This window comes from Brienomyrus brachyistius, chromosome 2, assembly GCF_023856365.1.
Source record: "Brienomyrus brachyistius isolate T26 chromosome 2, BBRACH_0.4, whole genome shotgun sequence".
Taxonomy (NCBI): Eukaryota; Metazoa; Chordata; class Actinopteri; order Osteoglossiformes; family Mormyridae; genus Brienomyrus; species Brienomyrus brachyistius.
In genome coordinates, this window is record NC_064534.1 from 21,676,482 (window position 1) to 21,696,194 (window position 19,713).

Consider the following 19,713-nt stretch of genomic DNA (forward strand, 5'->3'; position numbering starts at 1 on the left):
TGTTTTGTTACAGTGCAGCGTATACGGTGCTGCATTTCATTCATTAAAATGACGTTGCCGTCGGACAGGCGCTTTGCGAAAAGATACTCAAGCCCTATGATAGCTTATCACTCGTTCACGTATATAGTTCGCAAATTTACCCCAATGTCAGCAATAACAGAGGATGCAACTGTTTCTAAAGCTTCAGTTATGAAATGGGTAAAGCGATACGCTCTTTTCCGTCGGTATATGTAAATTTTCAGGCGCTTCGTTGGACACCCTGTGCCATGATTTTGGGTCCTTCGCGTCCTCCAGTCGCAGGTTTGGTTTCCGGGCGCCGGTGTATGCGAGTCCTGTGCACTTCTGCGGTGTTTAAAGTGCGGCGCTGCGCTTCATCGGCGGACCCGTGGCTATCAGTAAAAAATTCCCGGTTCGGTGTATCGTTGTATATAGATTCATGTGATTCTGCTTCCGCTGAGAGACCGGTCCGGGGGGAGGAATTAAAGCGAAACCGCAGGGGTTTTTGAGGTGTGTACTACAAGGTTTTCATTCGTCATTTCGGCTGTGAAATGTGTAGTTAAAGCGTCTGATTACACCCTCGATATTTTAAATGACGGAGACCCTTAGGACCACTATATCTGCGTGCTTCATTTTGTTGTACCAGCTGATCCAATTATTATTGTTATTATTTTTAATTATGATGCAAACCACATTGCAGGGCAGCAGTTAAATTCAGGGGTGGCTCGAATGTTCCCTCTCATACTTAATTATCTTTACATAATAAAGTTTCATAACAGGGGCACAATAGAGGATGGGGACATATTGCCACAAAATGCTTATGTTTAAAAATCACCTTGTCGGTTCTGGTCTTAGACATTTGACCTGACACCTGCTGGGGTACTCTGGAAATGGTGCTCATAGGTCTGGAAGAGAGGTCTGTGGGCCTCTCTGCTGCCTCTTAGCTGTTGTGTCCCCCAACTCCACGTGCTCCACAAAGATGCCGCTCAGACCTTATCTGCAGCCGGCCCCCGGTCAGCATTCGTGCCGCCAATGGGGAACAATGCGGCCGCTTCCTCTGTCCGTGCTGTGAGTGATGGCGGGCGTCGCTGTGCCCGTGCTGCGCCTCGCCCACCACGTCCCGCCCGCGTGTTTTTCCAGCCCGGGCTCCTGCCCTGCTGGGTGTGGAGCTGTCTGCACTTCCTCCCGCATTTGTTTAACCGTCCCCTATAATGGGCCCCGGCTCCATTCAGTAAATTTGTTTCCTCCCAAGGAGCGCTTGACTTTTTTGGGTTGGGGGGGGTGGGTTTCTCTGACTAATTGTCAAAAAAAAGTCAATAGAGAACCCCAGTGAAGTGGACAGGCGCACCAAGACACTGGAGGAGTAAAAAAAAACCTGAGATAAGAATGTTTTCATTATGAGCTGAATGACTGACAGCTAAATATGATCTCATCCAGGCGGAGCTCCTGACAGAGGCGTCACAAAAGCACAGTGACCTCTGATGCCGCCTTCGGATGCATTATGCTGTGGGTGACAGGTGTGTCAGCCTGCACTGAAATACCATGCTCTACGTGCCTCTCTAGCTTGCGATCATCTGCTACGTGCTTTCTCTCCTTCTCCTGTTGGCGTTCGCTGCATGAAGGGACTCGCGCCTACGATGACTCTGGGGTACGAGGCGTCTCTGTTGAATACAAAGGGCGAGTCACGGGAGAGTCCACGGCACGACCCTATCTTCTAAGTGGGGTTTTCATAAGGACCCTTTTGCATCCTGACTGGGTTCCCGCTTATGAATGGGTGGCTGTGATAGAGGGCTGGATTCAGCGATGCCGCTGCCGATCACGGGACGGCGGCTCCACGGGGCCCGCCATGGAATGCGGACGGCTTAGTCTCCTATCTTTGAAGGCTGCGTTAAATGGGCCGGCCGGCCCCTGCGACCAGGGGGCCGCAGATAGTGGCTCCGTTTGATCTGAAGGTCGCTGGCCCCTCGACAGCGTTGAGAGATACCTGGCCGTCGAAGCCGACCCTTATTTAATAACATGAAGGGGGAAGCTAGGTCTCTCTCTCATAATTAGGCCTAATTACTGCTGAGGTGTTGACAGACGGCCTAGAGGAGACAAACTGCCTTTATCCACTGACTTAGAGTCAGATTACTGGGATCGGCTTATCTGTTACTATGGGAACCTAAACCCCAATCTGCTCTCATCTCTTCCCATTGGGACAAGCTGTTCTATAGGACTCTGGTGTATATATGGATCAGACCTTCAGTGTAGGTGCTGTCTACCTAGTTCAATTCCTGTTTTTGTTTTATGGTTGCAGTCATATTTGGTCTAATTCTGGTGACGTGACTGAGCAGAAATGTGATGTTCGTATCAGTCGTCCTGTTGCTACCTGGGGAGTCTTTGCATTCAGCTGGTGGACAGGTGACCCCCGTGACCTGACTCAGACCATTCCATCACCCTGCCTGTTCCAGCTGCCCTGGTATGCTTATCCTGTTTGTGAGTCACGTGTGTAAGAAACACGAAGCATGACCAGAACTCACCGCTTACACGACTGTGGAGGAAGAGGGGGCGTTGAAGGTTCAGCGGGGGGTTTTGGGCATGAGACCTGAGGAGAAGTGTGTCCTCGGTGCCATGGGGAGGAGGAGTAACTACTGGGACCATGACTGGGGGAGGGGCACTGTTTCCCGTGACAAAAGGGGGCGGGCTTTTACCGTTTACTGACATCACAACAGCAGCCACAGGGAATGTGTTCACACCCCTCTGCTTACAGGTGCATGTTCAGCTGGCTGTGAGGGGCAGTGCAGGGGTCTTATGGCGAGTGTTATCCCCCTCTAGATGTCTCTGGCTCTTCATAATTAACATTTGGGATAGCATTTCAGCAAAAGGGGCAGCATCAAAGCATTGAAGGCAGCGCGGTGGCGTAGTGGTTAGTGCTGCTGCTTCACAGCAGGAAGGTCCTGGGTTTGATCCCGCGTCCTTTCTGTATGGGGTTCGTGTGGGTTTTCGCCTGGGGCTCCGGGTTCCTCTCACGGTCCAAAAATGTGCAGGGCAGGTTGATTGGCAAGTCTAAATTGGCCAGGTGTATGTGTGTGTGTGTGTGTGTGCGTGCGCCATGTGGTGTTTTGGCGACTGCCCAGGGTTGGTTCCTGCCTGCACCCCTTGTTCTCGAAATAGGCTCCGGTCCCCCCAGCGACCCCAGTTAGGAATAAGTGGTTACGGTGATGGATGGATTAAAGCATTGTCCCGAATCTGTTCGAATTGTATTCAATCTGCACAACAGTAAGCATCCTGTAATCTAACTGCTTAGCCCTGGTCAGGGTGGTAGGACCACAATATAGTGTAAAAAAACAAATCAGGATGTCATTTTTTATGTAGTATTGCATTCATTGTGAGAACACGCCCTTTAGCTGTGCTGTGACCGTCTCTGACATGCAGATATGGAAAGGCGCCCTCTTGCTTCGGGCGGCTCAGTAATGGCAGAGAGGAGCCTGGCTGGCTGCCCCCTGTCAGAGAGGTTACGCTAAGGGGCATGGCTGTGCCCGGCTCTTAATTAGGAGGGCCGCTCCGTCTCCGCTCCACGGGGCAGCACGGCCCATTTAACCACTAACCTCCTGAAATGAGTCGACCTGGGATGGTATGGGCTCAGGTTTCGCTGTGGGGAGGGGGGTTAATGTGGAATATGGGTGAGGAGAGCACTGGGGAGCAGAGCTCCCCTCCTGCTTTGGAATGAGCCCTGCGGCTCCTCGTGCGCGGGATTCCTGGTGCGATCGAGCGCGCATATGACCGTGCTGCCATCCTCCCGACTTCTGCTGTTGATTTGAGAAAAAGTGCATTTTAGAGGCTTCAGTCTCATTCTGTTTACAGTAATTAAACTGTCTGGCAGAATGATTTATGATGCATTGGGTAATCGCTCTTATTGTGTGGAGAAAAAGAGAGAGAAATGCCAGTCCCTCTCTCTTTACCCCAAGGCCTTGTTTATATTTATTGGGAATCTAGTTCCGGCGATATAAAGATAATTTTAATTACCATCACAATGCTACTAGACTGGAATTTGCGGACACCTAAAGAAGAAGACTAATACCCTGACTTGGTTTGATGAATTCCTGCCCTTAAATCAGCACCTTTTTTAAACATGTTACTCTTTGTTCAGACGCAGACTGACACCACAGCAAATGAGCCTGATATTCTTGTGTCCACTGCATTCTGCCCTACAGCCTGTGGGAAATGGTTTTATTTAATCTAGACTGAAGACTTAAATATGGAGGGTGGGCTGGTGTCTAGACTGTGTCTGTAATGTGTTCTCTGCAGCCTGCATATGTGCTGAACATGGCCGTGTTCTGTATTTCGGAACTGCAGTGAGCTATAGTTATGGGAACTGTTTTAGAGACTGCCTCCTGTGTTTGATTGGGCTTTCTTCTTGGTGCTGTTGGATGATGGAAGGCACCAGTGCTGTTGTGTCCTCCCAGTGATGACCAGCCCTCCTCCAGATCCACAGTTTGTCCTGCGGGGGTCAGGGGCCACCGTCAACACTCTGCACTTCAGTTGCGGCGCTTCTGACTCCCCTCTGCTCTTCTCTGGGTGAGTGAGAACACCTCCCCCTGCCCTACACTTTTGTTGGGTGCCTCGGTCCGGCCTGACACGGCTGCTGATGTGCTGTTGGCTTTTTCTGTTCAAGTTCGGGCAAGGGCACCATTCACCAGTGGAACCTGACAACCCGGCGACCCGAGAGAACTCTAGATGGTCACTCCGGGGCGTCGGTCATCTGGCTCAAGACTTTGGGGTCTAGAGAGACCCTCATAAGGTAATTACTGAACACTGTACCCCAGAGTGATGCTTATAGCATAATGACTGAACACTGTGTAGCCCAGAGAGATGCTCATAAGGTAGCTACTGAACACTGTGTAGCCCAGAGAGATGCTCATAAGGTAATTACTGAACACTGTGTACCCCAGAGAGATGCTAATAAGGTAATTACTGAACACTGTGTACCCCAGAGAGATGCTTACAACATAATTACTGAACACAGTGTACCCCCGAGAGATGCTCATAAGGTAATTACTGAACACTGTGTACCCCAGAGAGATGCTTATAACATAATTACTGAACACTGTGTACCCCAGAGAGATGCTCATAAGGTAATTACTGAACACTGTGTACCCCAGAGAGATGCTCATAAGGTAATTACTGAACACTGTGTACCCCAGAGAGATGCTCATAAGGTAATTACTAAACACAGTGTACCCCAGAGAGATGCTCATAAGGTAATTACTAAACACAGTGTACCCCCGAGAGATGCTCATAAGGTAATTACTGAACACTGTGTACCCCAGAGAGATGCTCATAAGGTAATTACTGAACACTGTGTACCCCAGAGAGATGCTCATAAGGTAATTACTGAACACTGTAACCTAGAGAGATTCTTATGAGGTAATTACTGAACACTGTGTAACCCATAGAAACTCGTATAGTAATTACCGAGCACTGTGTAGCCCAGAGAGGTGCTCATAAGATAATTACTGAACATTATGGGCTACAGATAGACCTTCTTAAAGCAATGGCTGAACACTCTCCTCTGGTTTTGATTCACGTTGTACAGATTAGATTTTCACGCTTGAGGATGGTTTCTAAGATGTCCTGTCTTTCATCACATCTTTGATCTTTGACGCCTGCAATTCCTGCAGTGATGTTCAGTGGAGTTTTACTCCCAGGGCAGAACTTGAAGAGCAAATGTTGTGAAATGTATTTGTTTCTGTTAATAACCTAGTGGATATTTAGCCCATAACTTTAGCAAGGATTAGGAACTTGAAATGCCCTCCACTTTAATACTGTCGGCACCCCTAGTTTCCTGTCATTCTGAGAGGCCCGAATTAGTCTGGCTTGGGCGGTAAATGGAGCTGTGACGTACTGGACCTGCATGCACAGTGGCTCTCCATCATCAGGGATAGAAACGGTCCTCTGTGTGTGTGCGTGTGTGCGTGTGATGCAGCCAGGCCCGCGACTCGCGCGTGTGTACCTGGGACTTGGCGGAGGGCCGCGGCACCGTGACAGACTCCATCCACACCGGGAGCGTGGGCTTCTGCCAGTGCTCCCTGCTGGAGACGGGACTCCGCAGCCGGCTGCTAGCACATCCTGTGGAGACCATGGAAGAGGTGAGACCCACGGTCACAGTGGCTTTTTTGACGGTGAACCTGACAGCAGCGGGTCCTGGAGACTAGGGCTGCAACTATTCATCGAGGACCTCGGATAATTCGATTACGAAAAAAATCCTCCATGCAAATTATTTGCTTCGATGCTTCGTTTAAGCCTTACAACTACGTACTGCTCAGTGATCACCGTGTTTCACACAGAGGATTATTACTGTCGCACAGTTTGCTACGTGTAGCAGAGCGGTAGGAAAAACAGATTGGCGGCACTCCGATAGGGACCTGTGTGAAAAATGGCAGAGAAATTTCCAGCCAGCTTCCGAGTCATGGGGATGGTGAAAAGTTCCAGACATTGACAAATACGGCATAGAATCACGTTCATTCCATTGCTTACCAAGCACTGTAAGCGGTATGTCGATAAAATAAGAGATTTCAAAAAGAAACATTTATACATTAGCTGTCATCACTATACTGAATATTGTTTTGTTTCTATTTGTGTTCAGCATTAGCTGTTAATGTTTATCATAATTAATAGTTATGAAGGTAGGTAAGCAGCTATGGAGGCTAATGTTCCCATTTCAATGATGATTTTTGAGTTACTATAGACGCAGGGTAATGTTACGTATTAAGCTGTTCAGGTGATCAACGGCTTCATGGTTACAGTTTGCTGCACTGTAAAAATACTGTGTTGTGGTTTAGCATTTCTATGCTAATTTGTGAAATGATTTTTTTTCCCTTAAAAATTCAGTGGTTACGTTTTGACATGCTCCTTGTGAAAACAGCAACGTCCCTCTTGCCGGAGGACCGGTGCTTGAGATGTAAAAAGTTCAATTTGTTTAAAAACTGTTCTTAGTGCCCAGGGTAGATGTATTCAATATAAATCTGCACAGTTACGGTTATTTGTGACTTGACCTTGAAATACAGTCCATATATGCTGGGTCACTGAAGGTCCGAGGTATGTAACTAGTGTTTCCTGAAAGTACCATGTACACAAGCATTAAGAAAGTGTTTTCTTTAAAAAACAAACTAATATATACATACATGGACATAAATGCACTGAAGGCTTTAGTTCTTTTACAGAAAGTCACTATTGCTCCTTAGTAAGAGAAGTATTTCTTATCCGATTACTTGATTAATCGATGGAATAATCGATAGAATACTCGATTACTAAGATATAGCTGCTGCAGTAGCTGCTGCCCTACTGGTGGTGCAAAGAACCATGGCCCCCACTCCTGAATGTCATGCTACACGGGGGGGGGGCTGCCTCCCGGGCATCTCCGAGTGCTGCATCTCCTTCGATTGGGTATGCCTGCAGGCAACCGCAACACCATCAATTTCCTCCCCGTCTGTCAGTAACCGGTTTGATGTTTACCGAGCACAGCCCCACCTGAAGCTTTAATTAACGGAGCCTTATTAATTTGCCAGGTCCCATACCACACAGGTGCCCGTTTCCCTGGCAGCGGGGTCCTCGCTGAGAGCCGGCTCAGCCCCACATGGGTCCGCATGGCTGGTTATCCCTTGAGTTTTTTTGTGGCATCGAAAGCAGCAAAAGGTTCAGATGGCGTGATGAGTTGGTTCTGTACTGATGATGTCATCCTAATGATAGCTGTAATGCTTTTATGAAAAGGAAAACATTTATTTTATTATTGTCTTTTACACCTGAGGAAACCTGCAGGCCGCTGCAGGACGGAGTCAAGTCGGAACGTGTCGTACGTTTGCCCCGTTTTCTGGGGAGCCAATAAAATTGCACGTAGGATGAGCCCAGACCCACTCGTGATATTTGTATCGGAGGACTCCTCGCAGTCAGACCGGTGGCAGTCAGCTCACACCCCCGCTGCACCTTCACGTCACCCTTCTGTCTCCCAGGTGAAGGTCATCGACTTCCCGAGTGGGACGACGGTTTGCTCCCTGAAGCCGGATGCCAAGCTGGGGATGGTGATGTGTACCAAGCTGTGGCAGGTAAGGCCCCACCCCTCCCGGGGCCTGTCCCACTTGAGAAGAGCCTGCCAGTCTGTCTCCGTTCTCCCTCCTCATCTTCACACGGTCGTCCTCCTTTTCGTCGGCTGGCAGGGAGCCGCCTGATCCAAACCGGATGCGTGGAGGAGACGTGACGTGTGATTTACGGTCCGACCTGTCTCCGACCGCTTTGTGAAGCCTGTGTCAATCCCAGCACTGTAATTAGCCTGTTTGGAGAGACTGAAGCACCAAAATGGGCTGCACCCACGTTGACTTGCTGTTTCAATTCCAGCTCCGGTACGCCTGTAATTATTATCATGGCTAGTTAATGTGCTATTTCAGTTATTTTTTAATAACCGAGGTGTGAATGCTACCTAGTCAGTCGACAGCCTGGTGTTGTCGGGTGTCCCGGGAGGCCGCAGCAGGATGAGAGGAATCGCGGATAGTGTCTGTGGAGGCCTTCTGGGATGGGAGGCTCAGACTGCCCCCTCCGCAGCAAACCCGGCGCATGAAAGTATGCGCGTGACGGCAGGGCGCTGGGCTTTCATCCCGCCGCTGCGGTAATCCGTAAATGTCACCGGTCTCTGCATCCCAGCAGACACGCCGTACCACACGGCCCGGGCGCCCACACACGCGTGGATAGGCCCCGTCCGGACATCTAGCACCGCCCCCCACCCCCGAGTCACTGTCCTATGCCTGAAGAGGTTCTTCAGTCTGTGGAAGGAGAGGAGGAGCGGAAGCTATGGCGCGAAGCCGCGTTGGCCTCCCAGGCCAGCAGAGACACTCCATCATCTTGGCATTGGCCCACAGCAGATTTATGGCTGGAATTAAGGAGCCCGCCGCTGGACCTTTGGAGGGGATTAGAGCTGTTTTATGTGTGGCCACCTCCTGGCCTGAGCTGTGGTCTCCATATGTGGGCTGCGGTCTCGGGCTGGTGGTGATGTACGATGGGGGGGGGGGCCCTGTCGCTCTGACACCTGATGATGTCGTCGCTGCCTGGGCCCTGGCATGGGCTCAGCATAAGGGCTGCCCCCCCATGATGTGTCTGAGGTGTGATTCAGCCCCCCACCAATGCGAAGCGCCAGGCTCGCCCTCAGCACTGTGAGGCGGACAGCAGGCACACCCCCGGCCAGTGGCCTGCGTCGGCCTCACCGTGTCCCACCCGCCGGGCAGGGGATGCGCTCCTTCTCCCCCAGCCGTGATCCAGTGAGACGTGCTGGTGCAGAGGAGCACTAGAGGATAAAATGAATTAGGTGTCTGCCCAGGGTTCTGTGACCTTTGCCCCGTGACATCATCAATCAGAGTGCTCCTACACTTAGCTGAAGTGTGGGGGCGGGGGCAAGCACACGGTAATGCTTAAGCGGCCGCTGGGGGGGCACTGACTCACATTTACTTTCATTTATTTTTTTTTTTGACCTCTTAATATCATCGTTAGTGATTTTGTTTATAAGGCACACAAGATCCTGCCTGTAATTTGTTCTAGTGACGGTGGGGTGGGGGGGGGGGGGGGGGGGGTTGCTGGACATGAAGCGAAATGGGTCGCAGATGCTGGGGGGGCCGCTGAGGCCCACATGTGCGGCAGGCTGAGTCTGTTATGCATGGACAAGGTAACGCAGGGGCTGGGGGCAGCCAGCGAGAAGGTAGGGGGGGGCTTTTGGACCAGGGAGTCAGAGCCACAGGAGCAAGGTGCTTTTGGGAGGGGGGGGCACGTGCCTGGGGTGGGGGGGGGGGGGGGGGGGGGTACACCTCTTGTGCTGTAAATCTCCTCAGTCATGTACTCCCCCCGAGCACTGTGGTGAAATGTGGCGGACCTTCCCCCCCCCCACCCCTTTATCGCCATAGCCCTGTTCGCGCCCCCCTCCCCCCCAGCCGGGACGCATCGTGCTTCCCTTCGATCCTCCTCAGATGGGCTGATTTAACAGAGGCTTACAGGCAGGGCTGTGATCTGACATGGGCGTGAGTGTATTACCTGCGAGAGTCTGAAAGCTGTCGTCATCTGCACGCATGACTGACGGGAGCGGGAAGCTCTCAGTACCTGGGTAGCCCCGGGGGGCGGGGGGCCGCCTGGCAGGGCTCCACGTGACCCAGTGGAGGAGTGCTGTGATGGGAGCTGTGATTAACTGCTGGCGGGCCAGTCTGATTTATGATCCTCGGAGTTTGTCTGAAGCTCAGATAACCTCTGCTGCTCCCTGTGACCGCGGGCTTCCGCATCTGACTTCCATGCCACCCCCTCCTTCTCTCCCCCTCCCCAGCCTGACAGTGGTCGCGGCCCGCTCCTCCTAGCGGGATACGAGGCTGGCACCCTGGCCCTGTGGGATGTCTCCCAGAGGCAACCCCTCAGCACCCTGGTCGCCCACTCAGAGCCCCTCCTCTGCCTCGACTTCGACCCGGAGCGACTCAGGGGCGTCTCGGGGTCTGCGGAGAGAGCCGTCTGCTCCTGGACGCTTGACGGACAGCAGAACCTCCAGGTCAGGAAGGGGATCCCCCCACCCCCACCCCTAACTCACCCTGCTGGCTCTGCTCTGGTGCCCTGATAGGCAGGGAAAATATTTGGTCACGGAGAGAGTCTCTCCGAGGGTCCAGGCTCATTAATCAGCCGCTGGTTGCCTGGCCGGTGTCTCTCTCCCGCCTCCGTCCCGCTCTCCCTCCGTGTCTTGCCTATTACCATTAAGCTGAGCTCGCCCCTCTCCGAAAACGCAGGTCGCAGCAGCCGGGCATCTGAATTCAGACGTCTTATTGGCTCTGGTGTTACTTCTGGATTCGTGGCCAGAAGGAGCCACCCCGACGTTTGAAACGGGGGCTCCGGTTTTTTTCCAGTGCTTTTTCACAGATGAACGGATGAATTAAGCAGAATGTCTCGGGGTCTTTTGCGGAACACGTCTCCAGTAAATCCTGGAAATGTCCGGGAAACCAGCAAGGATGTGCATCTAATAAAGGTTTGTGGTAGGACGTGGAGGGGGGCCCGCTGAGCTAGGCCTCCCGCTGGGACTCCTAAATCACGTTTAGGCGCAGCGCAGTATGACATCCAGACAGACGGAATGACATCTCCAGTCATTCCCACAAAAGTATTTTTGTCCAGCGCTAGTGCGTTTGCGCCTCTTGGCCGCCCGGCGCTGATGAACGACCCGCGAGAGGCGGTAAAAATATCAGGACCTTAGCGGCCGTTAACCAAACAAAAAACACATCTGCGGCAGGAGGAACAGTAGTTCGCAGTGGGAGGCCGGGCCGGGAGGGAGAGCGGCGCAGGTCTCGACCTGTCGATTGCTTGAACTCCCCCCCCCCACGGTTCCTCTCGACCCCAGACTGCCCAGGACAGCGGGGGGCCAAGTGCTGGCAATTTATGGTGGACGGAAACTTCATTTGACAGAACGCAGTGGGAGACAGGCCTCAGGCTTGCGCGGTGCTGAGCGGCAGGGGAACACACCTATCAGCGACTCGGCGTCGGCCAGAGATAAGCGCAGTACACTGAGCAATGCGCTAATCTGCCGCATGTGTGGTAGCCAGCGCTTTGCTGACGCTTGTGAGTTTGCCCGCTTGTGCCTTACTCTGTGTGTGCGTGTGTGTGCGTGCGCTCTGTCCCTCCTTGCAGGAGCCTGCTGCGCTGACAGACAGGTTCCTCTGCTCTGTGTGCTCCTGAAAGAGAGAGAGAGAGAGGGGATAGAGACTAGATTAGCAGTGCAAATCAGGCGTGGCTCCCTCAGAGCGCTGTTTCAGATATGATGACAGCTTCCACAGGTCGCAGGCATTCCTGCTCACCTAGAGAAAAATGTATAGAGCTGTGCTATATCTGCATTATGCCTTCTGCACAGTACAGGGTAGCAAATAGGCTCCTTATACTTATGCTAAGGGGTTAGCATCGCATTGACTTTGCCTTCTGAAGAGGTTAGCTTGAGGTTAGCATCACATTAGCTGCCGTCTAAAGAGGTAATTATTGTACCTAAGTGACAACACATATTGTCTATAAATGTATTTCTATCTTCCAACTGCTTCTCCTCATCATGGTCACCTGGAATCTATTCAAATCAGCAGAGAGCACTAGGCTGGGGTTCACCCTGGACGGAATGCCAGTTCATTGCAGGGCACGCACACACACAGTCCTACACTATGGGCAATTTAGAGGTGCCAGTTAGTCCAACTGTGTGTCTTTGGACAACAGGAGTAAATGGAAACCCTTGTAATATGAGGAGAACGCGCAAACTCCACAATACAGGACAGAGGCGAGATTCAAACGCCCAACTCCGGAGATCTGAGGCATCCCAGTGCTGCCCACACTGTTTTACTGCTGCCATCCCCAGAATTCCTCCTCACCTTCTACAGGGATTTCCCAGGTCGTACCCGAAGCCTGTGTAAACGGCTTCGACGTTCGTGAGCCAGAGTGATCACCAATGTTTCACTGCTACAATCAGGCGAGCCGACAGAGAACATTCAGGCCCCAAAAAAACCCTTAATGTGCAGAGCAATCCTCCTTTTGAATAGGGTATTATGAGTGAGCGGGGAGCTGGTTCTGTGTCCCCGTCTAGGTATGAATAGGCATTATTATGTGGATATTTTACACACTGGCTGAGGTTACCTCTGTGCTGACCTTGTTAAACGTGAAGGAGCACCCACTGGAACAGACCGGCCCGCCGTGTTTGGCTTAGCATTTAAAGGGGTTACGAGCATCTCTTGTCGCTGTCATCCTCACCGAGAGAAAAGGTATCGGGGTCAACAGGGATGTTTCTTGGGGGCGTGGTCACACACCTTCATGTGTAGGATTGGCCCCTAAACAACAGGAACAAAACAAGACAGAGTATGGAAAATAAATGTATGTGAGTTCAGTTATTGCTTTGCTATGGAGCACCTTCTCTCTGCTGTGATAATGCTTTTCTAAACATAGCTGCAGAGTCAGGTAGTGATCTTTCCATTTTGCTAAATGCAATTAACCTGTGTGCTCCTGGTGCCCTGACCCGGTCTATCCCAGCAATAGTGCGGATGGCAGTGGAGTCATTACGAATGCTGGGCTCTCTGTGTCATTGGGTGACCTTTGCGTTTCGTGCCCATTCCCATGGCTTGCTCACGTTTAGTTGTGTCTTATACTCACAGGGCTCATTGTCTTGTCCACTCATCTGCAGGAGTAAAACATCTTCCTTGCATATCTTTCTGATTCTGGAATTAGGTTTCATGGACATTCAGGCTGGTGGTTTTAGTTAAACTGTAAAGCTCGAATTCTGTGTCAAACTAGAAGTATGAGCATCAGAACATCAGAATTCATACGCCATGCTCGTCGTGTCCCTTAAGCATGTGTAGGACAAACACTCTTAGAGGTTCTTAACAAGCCATCAGGTTCAGCTTAGGAGGATTCATTCGCTTTTCTGGCATGCTGGAAATCACGGGCGCCTCGCAGAATCATTCCCAGTGCGTGTGAATCAGCCTCTTCTCCTGTTGACCATGTCTTTCAGTGCTTCGAGCTGTTCATCTGGGCCGCTTACAGTAACACGGTTCTGCAAATAAAGATTTGAGCCAAACGGCCCTCACATAGCAACAAAGGCGAGTTAAAAAAAAGTAAAAGATCAGCACTCCAAACCAAACAGCAGCCCAAAAAAGTTAATAACAGACCTCATAGCCGAATGTTTTTGGGCTGATGATTGAGGGCCTGGGGTTCTCCTGCCAGGTTAAACATTTATATCGCCTTCCATTTGAGTCTCCATCATCAGGTCAGCTGACGGGTTCAAGGTGACTGAAAGGCGTGACTCCTCCGTGTTTTTAATAAGGTGGGTTTTGACGGACCAGAACGATTAGATAAGCAGATACGCTTATTGATCGTAATGTTTTTTTGTGCGACTGTATGACGAACTTCCGTCCTCCTGTTATCACCGCAGAGTGTAAAGTTACCGCATAAGTCTGTAAGAACTCCGCAGGTACCGAATTCTGAGCAGCTTAGCTGTTGCGAGTTGGACAGCAGAACCGGTGCTGAAGCCGGACATGACCTGAGACCTTCTGGTGACAAAGTCCTCTGAGGTTGTGCCATGCCCTTATAAAACTGAGCGCACTGCGAATGGCTCCACTTACATGTGTCTGTCAAAGCTTTTTGTTTCCAAGGCTTGGATTTACTGTTGATTCAGTGGTACCTACTCCTCGTCCACTTTAAGTTTATCTGAGCGCGTATGATGGCTCACAACTATAGTCTAAAGCACTTTCTGTAGACTAATAATCCTAAATAAAGCCTACATGAGATTAATCAGACCTTGATGAACACAGTTCATGCATGCTCGGATAAACTTAAAATAGACCAGGTTTAGGAACCACTGCATTCAGACCAGAGGAATCATGAGTAGACTAAGCCTAGGGATAAAAGGTTTGACTAACAGACTGGGCTGGGAAACAGTACTCTGTAGCTATAAGGTAACCTGCGTGGCTCTAAGGCACCTTCTGCTTCCCTCAGATGTCTGTCTCCGTGGAGCTGGTCAACCCAGGCATCTCCCAGCTGAGCCTACGGGCTGATCGCAAGCTGTTGGCGTCTGCCGGCTGGGACCACCGCGTCCGCCTTTTTGGATGGAAGAAGTTGAAGCCTCTAGCAGTGCTCCAGTACCACGCAGACTCGGTGCACTCTGTTGCTTTCTCCGACCATGCGGACCCAAGTCTGAGGCTCATGGCGGCTGGATCCAAGGACCAGAGGATCAGCATTTGGTCTGTGTACAACGCAAGATGAGGAGAGTCATCAAGAGGTCTTGTGGACCTGGAGCCTGTGTCCCTCTTCATGACCACACTGCCTTCTCTGCAGCCTAAAGCACGAGACACCTGCCTGTGCTGGTAGTAAAAAATCCATCTTCAGTCACCTGACACCCTCAGGGTTAATAATGAACTCGGTACGGCTTTTTGCCTCAAAGTATACATTTTTTGTGTTTTGTCCCTTTTCTCGCTAAACCCTGTGCCGCAGGTGGACGGTGAGGTTTAACACTCCGTGTCCTCGTCTAGTATTGTGTTGGGCTCCTCCCTTCAAACCTGTGGGTCGATGAGGTCGCTCCGGATCGCGCCGGGCCAAGATGGAACACGTCGGAGCCCGAGGTCTTTCCGCAAATCAAACGTGCAGCGCAGGTGTCCGTTAGGTTTCAGGCGCCACTCGCAGTTCATCATGTTAGATACAGCGCTGGAAGAATTTCGCCTTTAAAATTGTCACATGTCACAGTGGGATCTTGTTTGCTTCTCCAGTGTACTTGAGCATTTTTTTTGATAGTCTTGAACAATTGTCCCATTCACAAAGTATTTAACTGTGTGTATATAATTAGATATTTCTCAGTTTATACGTATATATTTACTACTACAGAGTTTGCCATTGCCCCCTGTTGACTTTCTTGACCCAAACCACATTAATCAGCTACAACTAATAACACACACTGAGACACAAGAGATTGATTTGAAACCACCCGCCCCCCCTCCCTGAGAGGTAGTGGAATTTGCATTCTGAGTCAAGTCTCCTTGTGGGTTTCATATCACGGAACAAAGCAAACACATGGTGTGAGTGAGCTTGCTGTTGTTGGGCTGACGTGTATTTCACCCTGTCGTTAAGTGGTTGCCTGCTGTCAGTGTCCTGTTTTTTGATTGGTAGGTGTTTTTTTTCCCGATTGCATGCACTCACACGAGTGTGGTGGGATATTTAACATCTGTTTTCCGTTCATCCATGTGCTGTGCTCGTTGTTTGGAAAGCATTCCTTAAGTTTGGGAAAAGAGACATCCACAAACCTACTGGACCACAGGATGACTACCATGAGAGTTGGATCATTTTTCGCATTTTGCTCCAACTTGAAATGTGATTTCGGCCTTGCGATATACACACAGTGTACAGCATGGCCCAGGATTGCTCAGGCAATTGCTCACATTTGATTGGCTCTCTCAGAGCAGGAAGCTGGAAGTGCTTCTAATAGATGAGATTTTCTCAGGAGCTGCTCCCCCCAGCCTGGAGGAATGCGACCCGATAGTGATGCAGGGGAAGCCTCGCCTGATAAAGCCCAACTTTGCTGTACGTCATGTGACTCCACAGGGGGTCGAACATGCATCCAGCAGGCCAACATGCACACATGTGAGGACCCAACACTACATGCACGAGCTCGATGGTTAGTAGGTAAGACGTGTCCTGACCAGGTCGATCTGCAGCACACACTGACCGCGTCTGACTGGGGGCCATATTTCAGGTCGTGTCAGACTGCAGCCCTAGCAAAATGGGGGTGCTTTACCCTTCTATTCAGCCACACTCTGACGTTCTTTGATTGTACCCATGACTGAGTAGATCGGTTGATTTAAATTGTGTCTAAGCACACATGTTGGTTTGAGGAGCTTGCCTTCATTTTTCAGTTGTGCTAACGGTAAAGCCTTTTAGACAGCGGCTATGCGTCCGGGCAGGACTGTCTTAATGAAATGCACTTCCTTTATTTAATTCACTGTGCAACTCAAACAAAACCCCTATGAATTAATATGGAGCTTTGATTCACATAAATGATGATTTAAAGTCAGTTTATCTTTTCAAGGGAAATGGAGTGATTATGCGTTAAAGCAACAAATGCTCCTTTGAGCCGTAGAAATATGTTTTTAGTGACAGAAGCCGGTGTAACGCGGGTGGGAAAACGGTGGCCTGGGTGAACGCGCCCCATATAACACACCCCACATCATGTGATTCATTCAGCCATGGGTGCATTCGAAACCCAATGGATGGTTTTACAGGCTTTAGGCTGGAAGGAGGCCAGCCTCAGCCTGAGGGATGCTGGTGGAACTGGTCACATGCAGCTGAGCGTACTGCACCACACGGCCTACGAGTCCATCCCTCCGTGTGCCCGGGTGGTGAGGTGGCACTTCTGTTAATCTGCCGTTCAGCCCGCTCCGCACACCACAGAAGCAAATGGGAGCGATCCGATGGACCACAATGGGGTCAGAGCCCTTTCCAGAGGGATGCGAACTAGACTTCAAACGACACGCAGACACTAAAGCCCCAGTCCTGTGGGACAGAGTAGGAGCTAATAACCCATCATACTTTAAAGGCAAGAGGGAGGTCCGAGGCCCCTTCACAGACACCGGGGACAGACCGAAGCGATCTTGCAACCTGTGGGCCTCCCGGCCTCCCTTTCCTCGTCCGTGATCTCTGCGGCGACCTCGCGAGTCTGCGACGGGCTCCCCCCTCCCCGTGCACTTTGAAGCTGTAACAAAGGGCCGTCCGAGGCAGCTTCCGTCCATTCTGCGAGCGGCCAGACGCGCATGGAGCACCGCAGATGTGCGAGGGGCTCAGGAGGTCTCCTCATAAATCACATCATAATGGATCCTTTAGGAAGTCCATAAAACGAAGAGACTCAAGAGGGGGGTGGTAATAATGCGGGGCAGGAGCGTCCAGCTGTAGCTTGGAGGTCAAGAGCTTTCATCCATGACACTCACTGGACACGCTATTGCCAGGTATTGTGTATGCTGTGCATATATGTCATAATACAGGAGCTGTGGTGGACCAGGTCATGTCTGAGTATTATTAAACCTGTATGCTTCAGTCAATAACACTGGATTTTAATTTGGCATCAACAACGGACTGTCAGCTTGCGTCACAATGCCTAGCATTTGCAGAGAATGCTTGAGGTCGCGCAGGTATGCGGTGCGGTTTGAATGGTGCCCCCCCCCCCCCCCACCCGTGTGCGTTTTGGCGTTAATGGTCCAGCTGGATCTGACTCACTTGTTCTCAGTGGTAGCCCACAGACATGTCAGGCCCGAGACGGACGATGTAAGAAATGTGTGCAGAGGCAAAGCGAACGGAGCGCTCTCTGATAGGCCTGTCACAACAGCTGCTCCAGATGTTGCTGAGTGCCAAGTGATGACTGGGGGATCATTATGTCAGCTTCATTGCCCCCCCACACACTACCCCACCCCCGCATGTCTCTGCTAAAAATTTGGCAGAGTGTCATTTTGGGGACGGCATCCATGTACCTAAAGGAGATGGAATTCGGTGAGCACCAGTAAATCGTAAATTACCCCGAGATGTATCCTCTGACCAGAAACCTTAAGCGTGCACAAAATATACATTCACTGCTTATCAAAACATGAACCGGCAAGTTTGAATGATGAAGGTTTCTGGTTTAGATTTATAGAAGGAATAACATAAAATGTTAATCAGAGCAAAATTAATATGGTAACCCGATAATAGGAACAGACATTTTTATAATTAAAATTTGTCACGGCTCCCTTAAACAGGACTGACTTCCGCAAACAGGTTTTTAATTTTTCTCTGTAAAAGACTCCCATCTCCCACACTTGTGTGACCCTTGATGTAAAATTTGTTACATAATTTGGCTTGTTTTTTATATAATGGTTCATATTTGCATCCTAAGTACTACAAGCATAATTTTATCTTTTCCACTGGGTCAATACATTTCATTGGTGTTAGGTCTTACATTTAGTCAGCTTTTTTTGTAATAATTCTGCATCTTATTGACTGAATGTTTTCTATACTTCAATCGATATAAAGTAGGGGCTGGAAAAAACTTAGCACGAAGCATTATTCATATAACAAAGACATTCTTGTAGGCTATTATAAATATTAAAATTTCATTTTAAGAACATAAGTCGGTAGACGGATCTAGCAGTCACCTGCAGCGTCGCCTGGGACTGAGGGAACCATCGTCACGTTTAAAAGATCTGAACCTGGAAATCGCTTCTCACGCATAGATGATCCCTCTGAGGCCATCATCACCTGCCCATACAGCGACGGCCGTGGACCCCGTCCTCACCTGCTGGCCTCACATCACAGATAAACACAGCTGGGCCGGCCGAACGGAAGGGCCCAGGCTCCCCGCGTCCGCGTCTTGCCGACGGACGGATGCTCAGTCCTTCCCGGCTGCTGTCGGCTCACGCAAAGGGACCCTCAATTCACCATGAGCCACATGCACAGGAACCTAGACAGCCAGACTTAGGAAACGTGTGCTGTCCTCCTAGCGGAAAGATTTCTGCAGAGAGTTTTTTCTTTATTGTTTCACGAATTCGTACAATTTAGGCTGTATAAACATCTGGCTCGATGCCTAAAATTTGTTTACCGATGTTAGAAAAGGAGAAGTCTGATAAGGCAACTTTCATCAACCATTGAACAAATATATTGGTAAAATTTAGGTTTTAGTATCCAACATAATACTTGAGACAGCCGAAATATGATGTTTGTTACTTCAACAAGAATTATTTTTAAAATGTTATTTTTATGCTGGTCATCATTTCTTTCCTACAAACGTAAATTTAAAGTTCAGTTTAACATTAAAATTCCCGCCAGTGTAAATTTAAACACGTATAGTCAAGTCATGCTTAATATTGCCTAGAAAATGTAGCTATATGAATCGTTCGTCTGATTTTCTTTTTTGTCCTAATAGTTTTTCACAAAATCATTTTTTAAACGTTTATCGAAATTAATAAAATGATTAAAATCAGCGCTTTTTATATTTCATACTTTTAAAATAACAATGATTCCGATGTGTTGTGTTTAGTGACTGTCAGCATTAGGTATAAATCCACAAAACTGCATTCAGTCTTTTTTTTTACTTAAATGAGCTGTTGATTAGAAGCGAAACGGTTACCGATATATATTCACGTACCCTACAATTTAGCTGTAAGTATTTGCCCTCTGAATAGAAATTATAGGATCAGCCGA

General features: G+C 49.8%; 1 protein-coding gene across 1 annotated transcript; it reads left to right on the top strand.

Moving 5' to 3' along the window:
- Positions 1-316: 316 nt before the first annotated feature.
- On the top strand, positions 317-17,585 carry gnb1l (guanine nucleotide binding protein (G protein), beta polypeptide 1-like). Its single transcript, XM_049002416.1, has 7 exons — positions 317-507; positions 4,417-4,554; positions 4,652-4,777; positions 5,963-6,125; positions 7,986-8,078; positions 10,328-10,543; positions 14,497-17,585. The coding sequence occupies exons 2-7, from the start codon at positions 4,445-4,447 to the stop codon at positions 14,761-14,763; spliced, it is 975 nt and encodes a 324-aa protein (XP_048858373.1). The 5' UTR covers positions 317-507; positions 4,417-4,444; the 3' UTR covers positions 14,764-17,585.
- The last annotated feature ends 2,128 nt before the right edge of the window (positions 17,586-19,713 follow it).

Excerpts from the sequence above, each read along its gene's own strand:
- gnb1l (XM_049002416.1), top strand. The coding sequence starts at position 4,445 with ATGACCAGCCCTCCTCCAGATCCACAGTTTGTCCTGCGGGGGTCAGGG. Across the intron at positions 4,778-5,962 it reads TCTAGAGAGACCCTCATAAG|CCAGGCCCGCGACTCGCGCG; the intron begins GTAATTACTGAA and ends CGTGTGATGCAG. Across the intron at positions 6,126-7,985 it reads CTGTGGAGACCATGGAAGAG|GTGAAGGTCATCGACTTCCC; the intron begins GTGAGACCCACG and ends TCTGTCTCCCAG.